The sequence below is a fragment of the Lingula anatina genome, chromosome 3, assembly GCF_051362555.1.
Source record: "Lingula anatina isolate TDL-2025a chromosome 3, LinAna3.0, whole genome shotgun sequence".
NCBI classification, from domain to species: Eukaryota; Metazoa; Brachiopoda; class Lingulata; order Lingulida; family Lingulidae; genus Lingula; species Lingula anatina.
The window spans coordinates 11,429,689-11,448,694 of NC_141769.1; the positions used below are offsets into that span (position 1 = coordinate 11,429,689).

Below are 19,006 nucleotides of genomic sequence, written 5' to 3' on the forward strand. Positions count from 1 at the left end.
TTTTATCAATATTTGGTCTAGATGTCATTTCCATTGGATCAATTAATTCCATTTTTTTTTATTAGAAAAAGACCCCCTTGGAAATTGCTTTCATCCTGCTCTAGCGTACTAACTTTACACGGTAGCCGTGACTTGAAAGATGTTCACATGAAACTGTTTTCAAAATTCTTCTGGAAAGAATTCTTCTAATTTCTTAGATGTTGGTGGTTTTCAAAATGTGTATAAGTTTAACTTATTGCAGATTGCTCATTATGTAGGAGTGGAAAATATATTAGAGCTGCGTCTGTAATCCGCTACAGATTTTAAGGTAAATGACATATTTCTTGTAAGATTCTACATCATCTCCGTTTTATTTCCGTACTTATCCTTCGTCATCTCTCTGCACAATAACATGCATTTTTTGCCAAAAGCAGCGATTAAGATGCTAAACGTGCCATGAGACCACCATTAAGACAACCAAATGTGACAAAGCAAAATTTGGAGACATTTTGGTTTTGTTTAATGTACATTATACACAGCTCGCTATTGCTAGGACATCGCGATTTAGATTTCGGTTAGAACACAACCTAAAATATAAGTTATAAACTTATATCAGCAGACAACAGTCATCGTAATTTGTTTCATTGATTTCAATTTCTATTTCAATCTTTGCATTATTTCATCGGTTTGTTAGTATATTTTTTTATCATATCACACCAAATACTCTAAAATTATACAAAACAGATATTCTTTTCTTTTTTTAAAACTTAATTTGTTTTGCTGGAAAAAATAAAATAGTTACTAAAGCCAGAAAAGTCAGTTTCTACTCGATTAAGACACTTATATGTTTTCGCAAAGGCTTTTCAGATGCAGACACAAGGTCCATTAATCCGAGTCAATAGTAATAATAAGGTGACGGAGAAAGACATCTTAGTTGTTCGGAAATGTCTCACTTAAAAAGCACAATAAAGTATGAATAACATACGCCCAATAACAAAATGACCAACCATTTCCTACATACATGTAGGTCAATTACGACAAATATGCTTCAAAACGTAAAAAAAATACATTAAAGCATACAATTGCAAACTAAATTGAGTGCCATTAAGAGGGATGCTATAATTTCATCCCATTTGATTCAGAAACGAACATTTTCCCTCTTCTTCCTAAATTAGTAGACCGCAAAACACACTGAAATTTAATGTCTTACACATTTTGGTGACGCGACTGCGTATACTGGGGCTGGCAGGTCCTGTGTGACATTTCTCGCCCGAAGGAAAGTCAATTTGGGGCGAAAGCGTGGGGACATTGGAACGTTTTACACCGGACTGGACATCAAAGCTCGATCCTTGGAGGTCTTTCTCGTGAATCTTGGCACACATTCCGGGAACTGCTTATGAAAGAAAAACGCCATTTCTCTACCGAGATTTAAGCTTACGTGAAAAGTGGACGGTATCGCGTCCCGAAAATGGTTTGAAGACATTTAGATCAACCTTATAGAAGATACGTGAACAACTTGAAAATAAAAGCATTTTCGAATTTTCACATTCGGAGATTGCATTTCAAACATTCTGTGACTGCGCCTATTTCATCCACATTCAAGGCGGAGGAGAGAAGGCCCAGATAAAACTGAAACAACGGACCCGTAGATCTAGAGCAAAAGAAAAGTGACACTGATAGAATAAAATTAAGAATTACAAAATCTAAATTTGAACATCTTTTGCCATTTACCATGGAGAACCAAGAGATGAGTGTCACGATGCAGGAGCGGGTAAAGGCCGCCCTTACGGACCGCCTAGGAATGTTCACCCGCAGTGACGCCCAGAGAGCGCGGTTCATGCAATACTGTGTCTACATCAGTGTAGCTGTCCTGCTGGTACTGTCAGCGATGATGATCATCGTATTTCCCATTGTTTTCGACAGCTTTTATGCCCGTACCGTTTACCCGATTAATCAAGGTAATGGTTATCACGTACAAATTAAATATGTTGGTGTTTGTATTAATTTTGATGGTGTTTAAAGAAAACATAAAAGGAAATATTGCTGATGTTTTACAAATGTCCAAAAATGGTAATTTTTAAGCGTTCTGAGTACTTTCTTACTACCCTGCCCCCAAAGAGAAAAGAGAAAAGCTAAACTTCCTTTCCTTTATCTGCGTTTTGAAAGAAAATGTGGGACTACAGCATGTTGAAAATAGTGCCAAAATTTTGCCTACGTTGCTCAGATAGAAATTCTTAAATTTTAAAATATATATACATATATATATAACCCAATCTTTAAAAAACATGGATAACTAATAACTTATCTAAGGTCAGACGGGGCGAGCTTCGTTAAGCTCCGAGACATTCAGATTTAATGTCACCATATAATTTGCATCAACATTAAGCTAACATTAAGTCTATCTTCCTGAGTTAAATGTCTAGTTATATGTTTATTTTTATTCAAGAGCAGGGAATTTTTTATTGAAAAAAAGTTTGAAATGAATTTTAAAGAGAAAGGTTAAAGCATTAAAAAGTATTATGTATCTATTTTCTAATCAGGGTTTTTCTTCACCCACGTAAAACGAATCCCACTTTTTCCATCTATTTTTAAAATATAAATATCCTAGGAAGGCAAGTCAGCGTGTCTGTTACAGGCCTATGAGGACATTCAGAAAATGATGAAATTATATCATAACTATTTGTGGGTTGTACATTTTACTCTTTTCATTCCAGATACTTTAACAGCCACCACAGCGGAAAAGCACGTACCAATAGATAAACAAGAGACAACTGAAATGATCCCGACAACATCAACAGAACTGGAATTGTCAACCGAAGTCGATATAGCAACTACGGAAGGTCAGCCCTCTAAAACAACAGCCAAACCAAAGAAAAAGACAAAAATCCCAAGTACTACTGTTACTACGAGAAAACCAACCACAACAGAGAAAGCCACAACAACAACAACCTCTCCTACAACTACGGTTCCAAAATCGACCACCTCACCTCCATCCACCACCACGACGACCAGAAAGACCACGACCACCCCCCTCAGCCCCACCATCCCCCACTGGTGGCGACTACGCTTGTCATTCTCGATCCCCCAGCCCTGCAGACGGGGTGCCAAATACCTGCACGTGAATTGCAGGAAGTACCACACCTGTATGACCGACTTTACCCTCCACGAGGCGCAATGCCCGGGCGGAACGATGTTCAACCCGCGGTCTAAAAAGTGTGATCTGGAGAAGTACGTGCACGAGTTCTGCTACAGAGTACGGCTTACGGAGCCCGAGCCGCCTGTGCAGAGGCGAATCATAACAACAACGACCACAGAGGCCCCGGAAACGACAAGTAGGTTTTCTGTGCAGAATTATGGTTTTTCTTTCATAAAAGGTGTTACATTATTTAAATGTCAATCATTCAATCTAACCTAGGATCCCACATATACCTGCGTAAATATGTGTTGAATACATATCGTCAGGCCAAGTTTTGTTTGACAAATTCCGATAATAGAAAACGATATCCTAATAAGTCATAATAATGATTTTTAAAACAAAACTTTTACTAATATTTTAGTGATAGTAATCACTTACTTTGGAACAAAATTATTTGTGAAACAACTACGTTTCATGTCAACTCGTCACAAGAGCATCATCAGGCCGAATGCCAACATGTTGTTTTGATAGACATGTGAACGATTCTCAATCGAGTTAGTAATTGAAATACGTACATTTTCAGCTCCGCCGCCGCTTTTTAACCCACCAATTCCGTGCGAGACGAACAGTTTGTTTCCCCACGTCAACTGTACCCTCTTCTACAAGTGTGGTGACAACGGTTTTCCATCGGTGCTGACCTGTCCCCCTTCAAGCGAACCGGTGATCGGTACCCTCTTCTACAACGAGCGGACCAAGACTTGCGACCAATTCAACAATGTCCAAGAATGCACCATGGGCGCACATAGAACCGTCGCCGTGAACTTGATGAACCAGTTCAACCCCCCATTCCCTTGTAAGAACGGAAAGACTTATCCTCATCCGGACTGCAAAAAGTACTACACCTGTGTGGGAGAAGTTCCCACAGAAAAGACGTGTCTTCAGCAATTCAAAAGAATGCACTTTACGACGAAGGGAGGGGGTTGTGTGGATGCTACCAAAACTTTACTCAGTGGAGAGTGCAATAATTCGGACGAAAGACAAATAGATTTTCGAAAAGGAGACGGTGGCAATAATAACGTTGAAGATACAAAATAAACTTGATATAGGTAATAGAAAGAGCGCAGCGTACAAAACTTATAACTTCCAAATAGATCACTGACAGCTAATTGATTAAAATTTTTAACTACAAATCAAAATTTGGTATGAAGAACTCATGTTGATACCTTTAATTCATCATACAGGTTACAATAAAATTACATTATGAGTTTGTTTACAAGCATGTTGCTGCTGTGAACTTGAATGATAAAACTACATAGTACTGTGCAAAATGTAATATATACAAATATACAAAATATCAACAAGCCATTAGACGTCTTTACTTATAGGACTATACCCACACATCAAATGACATCCAACATGGCAAATTCTGCAGCTGCGTCACAAATTGTTTCTCTGCCACAGACTATGGTTCTTCAATAAGAAACTGCATCACCTTCCTCAAACACTGGATAAAGAATATGCAAGCTACATGATACTACAAGTCATAACTGGGACACCTTTTACATACCATGATGTAATATTTTAAACTGTTATAGACTCTATCAAAGAGGTTCTAAATTCTTTATCTTGTTGTATTTGTCATTGCTGACTTCAAAGCTCCTTTGGTCTTTTCCCCCCGAGATTCCTTCTGTGGAGAAAGTGAATTTTCTTGAATTTTTCACATCTTGGGCATTGTAACAGCAACATGGCTGATGATCAGTTTTCAGCAAAATGTATCACCTTTTTCTCCTATAACATAAATGATTATCCATTAAGAAAGAAGTTTAAAACATAGGACAGCATGAAAATAATTGGAATAAAGTCACAGCATGTTATTCAATCTAATTAATGAAAAAAACCAATAAGTTATAATACCATGGGGCCACTGCATGAAAAGAACAAGGCAGCAAAGCTGTCAAATGTACAGACAAAAAACAGGAAATAACTATGCACAAAATAGGCTACTGTCAGTTCTGATGCAAAAGTACATTATGTTAAACTGCAAATTCAACATCAAATTTTAATTATCCTCAACAGGTAATACCAATGTAATTAAAATATGTGACAAGTTTACACTTTGAAAATGTATAACTTCCAGAAAAAGAAGTCACTTAGACTGCTTTTCCAACTCAGACTGCATTTTAGTCCTGTATTTCTTTTTTGAAAGTTCGGCAATCATAAGTAACATGGTTTTCCCATAATGGTCATCATGGCAGCAGCACCCAAAATTGTGTTTTCTTATATTCTGATGCAATATTACATAATGGTTAACAGCATAATGACCGTCAATTTTTAATAATAAAATATACGTATCATGGATTTTCAGAAAATGTGACTAGCATGGGTCTTCAAGCCCGTGGAACTTCAAAGTCACACCTTGAAAATGCCAATATGTGAAAAATTAAGTTTTCACAAAATAACTGTTTAACTGGCAGTAAGAATTACCAAACAGACTGTATTTCCTACTGAAGCTGTATTTTAGTCCCATGTTTCTTTCCTGTAAGTTTGAGAACAGTAAATGACATGGTTTTTCTTAAATGGTCATCATGGGAGCAGTGCCCAAAATAGTTTTTTTTTTCAAATTTTGATGCAATATTACATAATGTTTAACAGCATAATGACCATCAACTTTAATAATAAAATATTAGTATTATGGATATTCAGAAAATGTGACTAGCAAAGGTCTTCAGGCTCATGGAACTTCAAAGTCACAACTTGAAAATGCCAAAATGTAAACGAGACAGCACTGTTCTGAAATGTTTTTTTTCCATTTTTAACAATTTTTAACATAAAACAAAATTAACAGTTTTCTGCCGTTTTTATATTATCAACTAAGAAAATTGATGAGATGGGAAAAATATCAACAGAGCAGTGTTAAATGTCCAATCTCTCCCATTCTGAGATTCTGAACATAGTGAATGATTGAATCTGACAAACTGCAATGATATTTCCATTTTTGAAACTTTATTACACAATACACGATAACAAGTTTACCATCATTTTTACATAATCAACTAATAATGTTGTAAAATTGCAGGAAATGCCAAACAAACACTTTTACGTATCTTATTAGTTCAATAATGAAACTGTTTACATGCCTAAGAATTAAATCTGAGGAAATGTGAAAAAAACTGCATTTCTTTAAAATAATGGCCCGATTATGCTGATTTTTGAACTCAACCTGCGTTTTAGCAGAAATGACCACTCCTGTGAGTTTAATGACAATTGGCCTATCTGTTTTTCTTATATTGTGTTTACAGTGTTGCATATATGCTGAAAAGTGAAAAAAAAAGCATAACTACTAAAATAGTGGTCCGATCATGCCGGTTTTCGAACTTGACCTGCGTTATAGTAAGATTGATTACTCCTGTGAGTTTCATGACAAAAAGCTTATCGGTTTTCCTTGAAATGTGTTTACAGTGTTGCATATATGCTGAAAAGTGAAAAAACAGCATAACTTCTACATTAATGGCCCGATCATGCTGATTTTCGAACTTGACCTGCATTTTATGAATATTCATCAGCTCTGTAAATATACAGCCAAAAAGTAAAACTGCCTTCCACTTATCATGTTTACAATGAAAGTGCATGGCACCAGCGACAGCGACAGTGACGGCAACGACGGCGACGACAGACGCAGGTGATGGCAATATGTACAGACACATCTGTACATATTAACTGTACTGTTTGAGCACAGTAAGTGACATGGTTTTTCTTAAATGGTCATCATGGGAGCAGTGCCCAAAATAGTTTTTTTTCAAATTTTGATGCAATATTACATAATGTTTAACAGCATAATGATCATCAATTTTTAATAATAAAATATTAGTATCATGGACAAATAGTAAACGTGACTAACAAAGGTTTTTAGGCTGATGGGACTTCAAAGTCACACCTTAAAAATGCCAAAATGTAAACAAGACTGCACTGTTCTGAAATGGGTTTATTTCCATTTTTAACACTTTTTTAACATAAAACAAAATTAATAGGTTACTGCCATTTTTAAAAGATCAACTAAGAAAATTGATGAGATGGGAAAAATATCAATAGAACAGTGTTAAATGTCCAATTTCTTCCATTCTGAGATTCTGAACATAGTGAATGATTGAATCTGACAAACTGCATGATATGAGTTTATTTCCATTTTTGACACTTTATTACACAATACACGATAACAAGTTTACCATCATTTTTACATAATCAACTAACAATGTTGTAAAGATTCAGGAAATGTCAAACAAACACTTTTACGTATCTTATTACTTAAATAATAAGGCTATTAACATGCCTAAGAATTAAATCTGAGGAAATCTGAGGAAATGTGAAAAAACAGCATAACTTCTAAAATAATGCCCCGATTATGCTGATTTTCGAACTCAACCTGCATTTTAGTAAGACTGACCGTTCCTGTGAGTTTAATGACAATTGGGCTTTCTGTTTTTCTTATATTGTGTTTACAGTGTTGCATATATGCTGAACAATGAAAAAACCGCATAACTACTAAAATAGTGGCCAGATCATGCTGATTTTCGAACTTGACCTGCGTTTTAGTAAGATTGATTACTCCTGTGAGTTTCATGACAACAGGCCTAATGGTTTTCCTTAAAATGTGTTTACAAGGTTGCATATATGCTGAAAAGTGAAAAAACAGCATAACTTCTACAATAATGGCCCGATCATGCTGATTTTCGAACTTGACCTGCGTTTTATGAATATTCATCAGCTCTGTAAATATAAAGCCAAAAAGTAAAACTGCCTTCCACTTATCATGTTTACAAGGAAAGTGCACGGCGACGGCATCGGCATCGGCATCGGCATCGGCGACGACAGATGCAGGTGATGGTAATATGTACAGACACATCTGTGTCTGTACATAAAAAATCCTCCAAAAAGTGAAATAATGCAAATAAATATTTCTTTATCAAAACATACTGATTTAATCAACATTAGTAACAAGAATTTCAATAAGAACATGTGGACAATTATAGATTAATTTTAACAGCCTCAAAAGCAAATCCGCAGTAAAATATATATACATTTACTCTTTTGTTTGTGTAGATCAGTTAATTAGTAGGAAACAAGGATTACTTTTTCTTTGGTCTAGACCTCCCAGGGCCTGAAGGAGGACTCATGATATCTGAGCCTGCTGCAGAAGAGTCCTCCAAACTGTCATCTGCTTCAATGTGACCGCCTGGTGTGTGTGGGTTGTCATCAGGATGCTGGGAGTCCGAGTCATCCAACACAATAGGCCTAGGTGATAATTATAAAGAATTTCTTAAGCAAGACAAAAAAAGTTGTCTTATAATTTTGCATATAAATTCATCATAATTTCAATATTCAAAGTATTCTTTTTAGTGCCATATCAGTAAAATTACACAAAAATAAAAAATAAAATAAAAATCTCATGGAGCACTGCTAATTCTCTACATCACTGCATGTCTTTTCAAATATTATCAAATTCTTATCATCACACACTGCAGGATAGAAATGACACTTCCTTTATTTCTAAAGATACACACTTTATATCTGACGGCTCAGACTTGATATTTTGGGTCCACTTTCCTTCCTCTTCTTGATGAAGACTTCCTGTTTCATCTGCTTGGTCTGAGCTAGTGTCCAGTGAATGAAAGCCTGAGAAATACACCAACATGATACATTGTTTAGCATACCACTGTAACATTTACAGATAATGCAACGATTCAACTATATTAATGAACACATCTGTAATATTAGATAAAAGATATTTTGTACCCAGAGACTGGTGTACATGATATCTTTAAAAAAAATGCTTGAGATTTTTAAAGTTTCACTAAATAAAATGTAAAAGCATTTATGGCTTAAAAACACATACTTTCTAACTGCAGAGGCTGATCAGACTCCGTGTTATCATCTGACTCTGGTTCTGAGGATGGAAAGTGAATGTCAGCAAAAGATTCATCTTTAACCCTAAAATGCACAAGAAAGCATGTGAAACACAAGTGACACAATTTAACCAGATGCAATAAAAACTGCCAATTTGTATGTGAATACGTAAGTCCATTGTCAAGTGAAACAGTTTCTTTTACAAATATTAACTAGTAATTGTATGCATGTGGATGAGAATTAATGTACCCCAGTATGTGTATGCCTGCATGCACTCACAGAATGGGCATGCTAGCAAACTGTCATTTGTGTAAGCACAAATGTATGTGTATATATGCTTTCACATGTGTGGAACTCACTTTGTTTTTTCCTCTTCCCCAATCTCTGAATCTGTAATAGGCTGCTTTACTTTCTCATAATCCTCTGTTAACTGCTGGCAAACCAGTAGCATATTGTTGTGATAATTGACCACCCGTGTCTGGTAGAATTCATGAAGGTTGCTTATACTTCCTATGCCAACTTCAAAAAACACTTGCTGAATAATATCCTTAAAGAGATCATAAAATAAGAAAAAGTGTTACAGTTTTCACTTTGTAAAAATCAATCTGATATTCTACATGGGACATGGAACCATAAAAGTGGCTTATATTTTTACTTTTGTTTGCAGAATTTTTTTTCTTAAATTATGCTCAAAATGCATACAGGCACTGAACTGATATCATTATAAAAAACTCAAGTTTAACTTTTAGCATTCTATTCCAAAAGACCATAATATATTATCTTTTTTACCAGTATCTCCACAACAAGACAGTATATAACAGAATATAACACTAAAATAGATAAAACAGTACAAAAAGCCATCACACCTGAAAGCCTGTATAGCCATGCAAACACTCATTGTCTTTTGATGTTCGTAGCAGTTTAGTTAGTCTGGTCATATAGTCATGGCTTACATCTGTCAATGTTTCCAGGACTGACTCTGGGCAAGCTGAAATAACAATATAACTAGCTTAGGGTCTAAACCTAATAACAGAACCTGCAACAGAAATGGTCTTGGTTTGCAAAATGTCTACAGAAAAGAAAGTAGAACACCAGGGTTAACCAGAGTAACTATTCATCTTAATTAATTAATTAATAATGATAAATAATTGATTAAAATATTTATCTATTTTTATTTTTCTTCTTTCTTTTTCTTCTCATTGTTTTTTTATCTCTTTTTTTTTTAAGGAAAAGTTCTGGTTGGGCTACATTTGTTAGTGTAATCCCAATATAAACCTTGTCTTGGTATAACGTTTCATTTATATGACCCCACACTAGTGGGCTGGATTTGGTCTTAAAATGCAATTTAAGATCACAAGTGCTCTTACACGATCTTAATCATTACAGCAGTAGTCTTAAAATGGACTGAATCTGCTTTTAAGGTCCAAAATGATCTAACATCTACTTAAGTGGTCAAGCAGTTTCCTCCCCTCACAATGGGGGACACCTCCCCTCACAATAGAGGACACTTCTGCTCACAATAGGAGAATGTGTAAGGGGAGACAACTTAATTGGCTGTCAGACCAGAAATGGCCTTACTCATGGTTTAAGATCATGTAAGACTATTTGTGAACTTAAATTGCACTTTAAGACCAAATCAAGCCCACTAGTGCCAGTTCTTGAATCTTCTCAGCATCAATAGGTATTCTACAATTACAATAAGTCATTTTATATAAGCAAATCTGTATTTATCAAATTAATTTACAATTATTAACATTATCTCACTTTCATATCCTGCATGTGCACAAATTGCTGCCACTGAATTTCTTAACAGCATCCGACATGTCATGCTGTCAATTTCTAATGGAGCATTGCCTATTCCCCTTGAGAAATCACTGAAAAAAAAGAAAGCAAAAAATATCAGGACATGAATCAAAAGAAAGAATGGTCAAATCAAAATACTGTACTGTCCAGATCAAAACTTAGTTGTTTTTAAAGTGGTGGCATCTTCATCTTACATTAAATAATACATTTAATCTTGATCTACACACAAACTTCTAAAAACATTTCCATCTATAAAAGATAAATTACTTTGGCTTAAGAGAAATAAATACATTTATTCTTCTTTAGTTAAAACATTCATGTGTTTAGTTAAATTACTGCTTTGAGGCAAAATGTCTTTTTCTTTAGTACAACTCATCATCATGGTGGGGTAATGATGATCATAACAGTAAGCTTAACTACTAAGAGCACAAGGTTTGTGTCCGGCTGTTACCCGGTACATGATTTTAGCCTTCTACTTGATATGTTGATATTTTCTCCTTTTAATTTATGATTAATCCTGAACAAATCCTTGATAGACTGGCAACAAAATCATCAAACTTTAAAATTTCTACAGCCATTTGATATATTATCTTGACAATCTATATCACCTTGAGCACTTTGCAAAAATTGTACATGCTAACATGATGAGATCTACCTCACCTTTCCGTATCTTTAGGAAGAAAAGGCAGGGGAGTGTTTCCATTGTCTTTTCTGTGACAGCCAAAGCTATCACAATCTGGCACCGGTGATGGGCTGGGGAAACTGATGCCTTCTAACTCTGCTGGGCTCTGAAACAGTGTGGAATTTGAATGTCACTTCACAATTTACCAGCAGTCAATCGTATCATTCCCAAGTGAAAAGACTTTTTTTTTTTTTGGAGGAGGGGGGGAGGGAGGCAATACATCTGGAAACATCTTAAGCCTTTACCTGAACATACTGTGCACAGTTTTAATAAATTCAGATCTTACACCACAAGTAATGGAAAGTTACCATACTATCTCTCTGTTGCTGTATGGACACTGTCATAATCTTGAGTCTCTTTGCATGCTGGAGTAAGCGTATCGTATGAACCATCAAAGGATCAATAGCAAACTGCTCTGCTGGAAGTGGACTAAAATACAAAGATTTGCAAACTGTTGGCCAAAACATATTTTGAAGGATATACACATTTGGTGAAAATTTCATTGTTTTATTAATGTGAGCTGTGTTTTGTACAAAAAAGTCAAGAAAAATCAACATTTAAAAAAAGATGAATAACATCAAGTTCTGACATAAGGTTTCAACAGAATGTATGTTGAATGCATATTATGCACTCACTTAAAACCATATAACATGGGTGTACTAGTAAAACCACATCAACATACTCGCTGGTTGGTGGATAATGCCTGGCTGAAGGTTGATGAAGCCTGGGACCTTCTACCTCCATTGGTCTAGGTTTTGTCATTTGTTCCCTCTCAATTGCTGCTATCCCTGGGTCTGTATCTGGGAGGCTTGGCATTTCTCCCCAGTGAGATGCCATCATTTCTCCTTATTGCCTTGCAATATAACCTAAAGTCTAATGGACGAGTAGTAAGAGCATACAAAGTTATGAATTGCTGCCATTTGGGCAAAGTTGAAACCAACAACACATTTGACGAAATACACAAATACGGTGTTGAAATAAAAACATAAGCTCACCGGTATGTAGCAGTCAAGTTTAAACTTTCAGAAAAATCGGAAGCCGTTTAAATAATCATTATGCACTCAATCAACATACAACGCTCGAAACCTGGCGAACTGTCATGGGAGCAGCCATTACATAGCAATCACGCACTGACAAATCTGAGCAAAATAAAATTATTATAAATCGATAATAATCATCAAACACGTTGCAGATAATCAAAATAAAATTATTTTAAGAACTATCTTGAACGTAAGTCACAAATTTACAATTGTATTGTTTCGTATACATATTCACTGCGGAATATCGTTGCCTAGATACATCACACTAGCGCAGCCATTTTGGAAAATGATTTTGATATGGAAGTCGATTGTCACTTGAAAATACGGGCATATCTGCCTATTTTTAATATCATCGTGCGTTAAACATTATAAAAAGGTAGGTTACATCTTTAAGTTCACCTGAAGTTTTGAAATATAATTTTAAGAGCTCATTTTGTGCAGTTCGTACGTTTAAGGGAACGCACTACACGTACATGAATTTGATAAATATTTGACTGACGTGTCATTTTAATTTGACTAAAATCTCTTCAGGTTGGATCTTTTTTAGGAATGTTTCATAATATGATACAGCAAACTTTAAATCTTTTTTAGTTTGACAAATAGTAGTAGACCCAAAACTTTTAAGTAAGTTGAGAGGTGTCCATTAAGTATTTAGATTGTGATATAAATCGAAAATATTATTGAAATTTAAATTGCCACTCCACCGTATTTTCCTGCCAAAATGAATTGTTATAGATTGTTATGTGTTTGAAATCTCTCACAGTCATGTTCATGTTCTGTTCTTCTTAAATCTTTTAATTCAGATTCTAAAGACAATAAAACCCTTTATCTAAAAGTTTATCTGGAGGGTACCCAGTATGTTGTTATTATCTTCTCAGCCTACTTGGCTAGCCACTGCCAGCTTGGTATATCTGTATTTTAAATGGAAGAAAAGATCAATTCCATATACAAAGATGGGCCAAGCAATTATTTGCGGCTAGGACAAAATTGCTCTTTTTCCCAGGAAAATTCAGTTTGGCAGGAAAATCCGGTGGATGGCCCTTTAACCATGATGCATTTTTAGAAGACCCTTTAAAACTATTTTATTATGAATAAGGCAACAATTTTGCACAGTTATGACACAAACTTGATTGAATGACCAGTAAATTTACATATGGATTGATAAAAATTAAAAAAATTACCTAGTACTGTATGTTATAGAGGTAAAACCACAGTTACTGGAGCCATCTATTTTTCTTTTCATTTTGTTACTATTTATGTATTTTTCAGATAAATAAGAAATAAAAAATCTAAAGATGACTACAGCTCTACCGGCTATCCGCCAGCATTCTGGCAAAATGGGTCAGCAGAACATGCAGCAGCACCACATGCCCAGCCCCCCTGTTACTGCCAGGTCTCCTTCCATGAGCACAAAGAGCTACTTGAAGCCTATGCGCAGGTCTCTAGGCAAGAAGGAGAAAGAGATGTTGATGAGACAAGCAGCGCTTCGCTCGCAGCAACCTGAACTGACCAAGAGGGAAACAGCAGCGTGAGTGACATATTTTAAGAATAAGATATATCATAATGATCAGTTTTTGAAATGATGCAGTGTTTACTATAACTTTTCTATGATTTGAGTGATTGACCAGGCAATTAAAGTATGTATCTTAAAGTAACTACCTTGTGTAACAATATAGATTGTTCTAAGGTTACACATTTTATGGTGGAGCACAGATGTGGTGTATAGCAAACAGCTCAAAAAGTAAAAATTTGCCCAACCTGGCAATTAAGGTTTTACAGTTTCAGTATTTGACAGACCAAATTTGTTCTGGCATTGACTAGGTAATTTATCCTATTACAGCTGCAACCTGATGTTCATTTTGTACATTGGATTGTCAAATAAAAAAAAAAGTTAAACAAATTTAACACTTTATTTTAATGTTTTGTTTCTTTCACCAGGTACCGTAATACCTATATGCACAACCTGTGCCTGGACATGCTGCAGGAAGGCTTCCATAGGTCCTTCTCTGAACTGTTTGCACTGGTCAAGCGCCAGTACTCTGAGAGAGAGGCAGCAGGGCCAGAGTCCATGATGTGGACACAGATGATGTTAGACGAGGAACATGAGAAATTAGAAATGCTTAAAGTTTTCCTTACAAGAGCTGAGGCTGCCCTTAGAAAAGGTGAGTTTTACACCATATGCCAAACCCAGGAAGTTTTGGGAGAGGAGAGGCTTTATCATGATGAAATCCCCCTGCAAGACTTAATTTGTGCTTATTTTATATCACGGATACATCTATTTTGTGTATGCATATAGGCACATGCTTTTTTTTTTTTTTGCATCATGATATCAATGCTACCATTAAATACATAGATCTGTATATTTTGCTGGATATACTATCAAAACACATGTATGCAACACTTATGAAAAGACATTCATGTCTGCCATTCCAGATGACTATGAGGAAGTGTACAATGCTCGGTATCAGCTGGCCAAGTATTTCCAGAGCACAGGAGACAAGTGGCTGTCAGATCATTTCTACACCACGTGTCTGGACACCAGTGGCTCCATCAAGGCTAATGTGAGGTTCCAGGCTGAGGCACACTGTAATGTGGGACTGGCTTTGGAAGAGAGTGGTAAGATAGTGCATTAGTCATCCTGTTTTGTCTTTTTGATTTATGTTAATGAGATACATTGGTCTGAAATGTGACACTTTACTTTAATGGTATCATTTCATGTCCAGGTAAATATTTCATTTGTCTAATATCGGTAATATAAATCTGACTTTTACTATTGTACGTCTCTTTGTGAATGGGAAATATTGCTTTGTTTAATTACAGTATAAACCTTTTGGATAAGATATATTCAAAAAAATTGTCACCTTTTGAAAGATGAGATGATATGGAACATGTAGTAATACACCATGACATCCTTTTCCAGGTGATTACTTCAATTCAGCAGAACAGTTAGAGAACTTCCACACCCATGCCTCAGAACACAAGGATTGGGTCACCAATGAGGGGGTCACACTGCACGCTGTGTCCTGTAACCATCTCATGAGGGTGTACACAACTATTGGGAACAAACTGGAGGCTAACAAAGAGCAGGAGGCCTCTCTGTCTTATTTTGTGAAAGCTTACAATATGGCTGTGGAAGGTGAGACAAGGGGGATAGATGGCATGTTATGGGGCAATATGACCAGGGAAGATAATAATAATAATAATAATAATAATAATAATAATAATAATAATAATAATAATAATAAAAGCTTGCTGGAATTTTGTAAATTAAATTTACAAAATTGAAATTATAGATATGGACTTTATGTTGTGCTTATTTCTGTTATGTCATTATCAGTTTGTTACTTGTATTTACTTCTGTCACCTGTGCTAGTGACAAAAGATATTTGAAAGAGATGTTATTTTAGGGTATAAGGCTAACTGTTAAAGAATTGCCATTCATAATGGCAAGCTGGTCAGATGAAAAGAATTTTTAAGCTGTAATTGTTTATAATTGCAATATTCTTTCTCTACAGGTGGTGACCTAAAACTCAAGGGAGAGTCCAGCTACAGATTGGGGCTTGCATATGAAAAGGCAAAAGATTCTGAAACTGCTCTTTTGGTAAGACCATCAGGACCATCAGATATTTGATTGCCAGACTGTTTTACATTACACAAATTCATACTTGCAGTAATCTTTAGTCTATAAAGTTGATTAAGCTAATATATAAAGTTGATTTAACTTTTATTTTCACATTGGAAAAGAGAATTTCAGAATATTTCAAAGGACTTTATGTTCCACTTTTTCTCACATTCATTATTTAATGATAAAAGAAACGTATTAGTATATTTAATTTCATTACAGTATCTGAATGACTTCTTGGAGACCTGCAAGCAACTGAATGATGATGTTGGTATCGGCCAAGCATGTGAAGCCATTGCAAAGTCTTATGAAAGGTAGTTTTCTTATGACTTATTGGTTGGTTGAATCATTAATGGGAATCATCTGAGATGGCCCATATTCAAGCTGAATTTTTTTGCGAGATGTGAAACGAATTGGGTGTCAGACTAAAATGTGCGGTGTCTATTGTACAATATTTTGTAGTGCTTTCTAAGCAGACATTCCTGATGTGTTGAATTAAGCCTTAAAGTTTATTGCTTAAAAGTTAACCACACCTCACTTTTGCACATTTTACACTGACAGCCTAGTTTTATGCTGTCTGCAGTCTTTGATGATTTTCATTGATTCAGAAGATGATATATATTTTATTGCATGTCTTGTCATTATCGCGTCTGCAATATTTATTGAAGGGCATTTTTTAAAAATATGATTATTGTTATTATTTAAATACATAATGTTCTGTGAAAATATTTATGCTTCATGTGATTAACAGCTGGTAGGACTTCTAGACATGTGGCACATGCATTTAATGTATTACACTTGGTCATTGCTGTGTGAAGATAATAATAGCTTTGTGATGCTATACTTTCAGTCTTGGTAAAATCAATGAAAGCATCCGTTATTTGGAGCAGTTCTGTGAGGTTGCTGAGAGGAGTAAGCAAGAGAAGGCTTATAGCAAGGCTTGCAGCAATTTGGGAGCTGTTTTCAATTCACTGGTGAGTTTTGAAAATATTATGTGCGAACTTTCTGTTACAGGGACCCTCAGTTTCATCACAATTTTGAAAATTTTAGTATTTTGCCTTTTAGTAAATGGATCAGTGACTGAGATAGCCCATAGATAGACATTGTTATTGTTCTTTGGTTAAAATATGTAAATAATGATATCAAATGTGCTTGGTATCAATTTTAAAACTGTGTACGATGTATGTTTATATCTGAACATTTTCATGTTTGAACTTATTCTGAAAAAGGATGAACAAAAAAAAAACAGTCCCAATAATTAATGGTTTTGATTATCTTTCATTTTTAAAAAAAATTCTAATCATGTGTTTGTTTTCAGGGCAAATATGACAAAGCCACAGAATACTTCAGCAAGGCCTACAACTTGTCCAGAGCCCTTAATGACCAGGAGTCCATCAAGACGTCCAGGGTCCATTATGGTGTTGCAATGGCCCACAACATGATGCAGGGGTTCTGTAACCACCTGATTACCCCCACCAAGCCCAGCATGGAGAGACAGGTGGAGTGGAAGAGCACCAGGGTGGACGAGTTCAGCAAGGAGATACCTCAGGAGAAACAGGGTATGTTTTTACAGGCATTCTTGTCTTTAGGATTTCATGAAATGAAAATATTTAGTGTATTGACATTACTGAAACCACTGATTTTGTTTTTAGTCATACATAATATTTTGTTGACATATTTGCAAGTATGTAGAATTCCTCTAACATTATGATGATTTGGCTCCTTTTTCCATATTTTATTGCCATAACTACATAAGACACAAGAAAGCCAACCATATAGTTTTATAGACCATGAATTGTTTTCTTGGAGACATTTTTGTTGATAAATAAATGATCATATATTTAATTATTTGTAATATATATCAATTTGTTAACCTATTTACAGAGCAAGAGCAACCGAGCACAACCCCAGCATCCCACCAAACACAATCTGAGCCTGCTTCCAGGGATGTGTCCAACATGGAGCCAGCAGCCACAGAGACGGCACCAGCCACTGAGGGTGAGGGTACCCCAAGTCAAGGCGAGGTAGAACAGGCTACAGAGAACCAAGAACCAGCAGACAGCCAAGCACCTGCAGAAAGTTGAACCCACAAGACCATGTAATGAACTGCTCTTGTAGCTAGTATATTAACAGTCCTCTGGTCTGAATGAAGGGAAGAGACAGACTTGAAGGAAAACAATAGACGGATCAATCCATATGAAACAGACATCTTGATAAACATTGAAATCCATTCTGTGATAGGTATTGAGTATAATGAAGGAAAGTGAGAAGGGAAAGTAACATCAGTTTTGTGACGTGTTTGGAGAGAATTTTGTTTGATGGCTAAAATTCTAGGTCTACAGACAGTCATACCATCCGTCCAGATTATAGTTTGATTAACCTGCATATGCCAAATTTCACCATGAATGATTCTCTCCAAAATAAAGGTCGATTATATTCTTATTGAACTAGTGTATATAAAATATAGTTTATTTTTTGTCTGTTATGTCAATGTTATTTAGATTTATAGTTTAGCATTTTATTGACTCATTCATTAGGCATTACTTTCTGTATAATGCTTATTTCATGATGTAGGAAAGATATTCCTCACTTTTGAGTGCAGACTTCTTTGCAATAAGTAAAATTTTACATATGCTGAAAAACCCTTTTATGTTCATACCTACACGTTGCCGCATTAAAATTGCCCAGAAGAACATTATACAGAAATGAAGTAGTACAAAAGTGGGCTAATTGTGTGACAATTTGTAAATAAAGTCTTTAGAATTATTATTCTGTGTTAAAGTTTTAATTTAGTTATTATTCTTCCAACATTTAAATCTGGGTTCTCAAGAAATAAGCTGCCC

General features: G+C 35.5%; 3 protein-coding genes across 7 annotated transcripts; 2 read left to right on the forward strand and 1 right to left on the reverse strand.

The window, feature by feature from the left end:
* The first annotated feature begins 1,187 nt into the window (after window positions 1–1,187).
* LOC106166191 (uncharacterized) lies at window positions 1,188–4,478 on the forward strand. Its single transcript, XM_013544666.2, has 3 exons — window positions 1,188–1,937; window positions 2,694–3,311; window positions 3,699–4,478. Exons 1-3 carry the CDS (start codon window positions 1,712–1,714, stop codon window positions 4,208–4,210), a joined length of 1,356 nt encoding a protein of 451 aa, XP_013400120.2. The 5' UTR covers window positions 1,188–1,711; the 3' UTR covers window positions 4,211–4,478.
* On the reverse strand, window positions 4,327–12,645 carry LOC106166230 (STAGA complex 65 subunit gamma). 4 transcript variants are annotated; one of them, XM_013544717.2, is made up of 11 exons: window positions 12,497–12,645; window positions 12,184–12,374; window positions 11,810–11,930; window positions 11,480–11,607; window positions 10,781–10,890; window positions 9,883–10,004; window positions 9,376–9,563; window positions 9,006–9,100; window positions 8,674–8,785; window positions 8,243–8,404; window positions 4,327–4,903 (listed from the first exon to the last, which is right to left on the reverse strand). In XM_013544717.2, exons 2-11 carry the CDS (start codon window positions 12,339–12,341, stop codon window positions 4,891–4,893), a joined length of 1,209 nt encoding a protein of 402 aa, XP_013400171.1. In that variant the 5' UTR covers window positions 12,342–12,374; window positions 12,497–12,645; the 3' UTR covers window positions 4,327–4,890. The 4 variants fall into 4 exon arrangements, with proteins under 4 accessions (XP_013400171.1, XP_013400172.1, XP_086863568.1 ...); XM_013544718.2 differs by having other exon boundaries at window positions 12,184–12,367; window positions 12,497–12,635; XM_087007442.1 differs by having other exon boundaries at window positions 12,576–12,595.
* Window positions 12,646–12,784: 139 nt separating this feature from the next.
* LOC106158991 (tetratricopeptide repeat protein 29-like) lies at window positions 12,785–18,932 on the forward strand. Of its 2 annotated transcripts, XM_013535138.2 has the most exons (11): window positions 12,798–12,917; window positions 13,133–13,165; window positions 13,811–14,069; window positions 14,480–14,703; window positions 14,975–15,157; window positions 15,462–15,677; window positions 16,057–16,142; window positions 16,386–16,477; window positions 17,014–17,137; window positions 17,482–17,722; window positions 18,048–18,932. In XM_013535138.2, the coding sequence occupies exons 3-11, from the start codon at window positions 13,837–13,839 to the stop codon at window positions 18,245–18,247; spliced, it is 1,599 nt and encodes a 532-aa protein (XP_013390592.2). In that variant the 5' UTR covers window positions 12,798–12,917; window positions 13,133–13,165; window positions 13,811–13,836; the 3' UTR covers window positions 18,248–18,932. The 2 variants fall into 2 exon arrangements, with proteins under 2 accessions (XP_013390591.2, XP_013390592.2); XM_013535137.2 differs by lacking the exon at window positions 13,133–13,165 and having other exon boundaries at window positions 12,785–12,917.
* The last annotated feature ends 74 nt before the right edge of the window (window positions 18,933–19,006 follow it).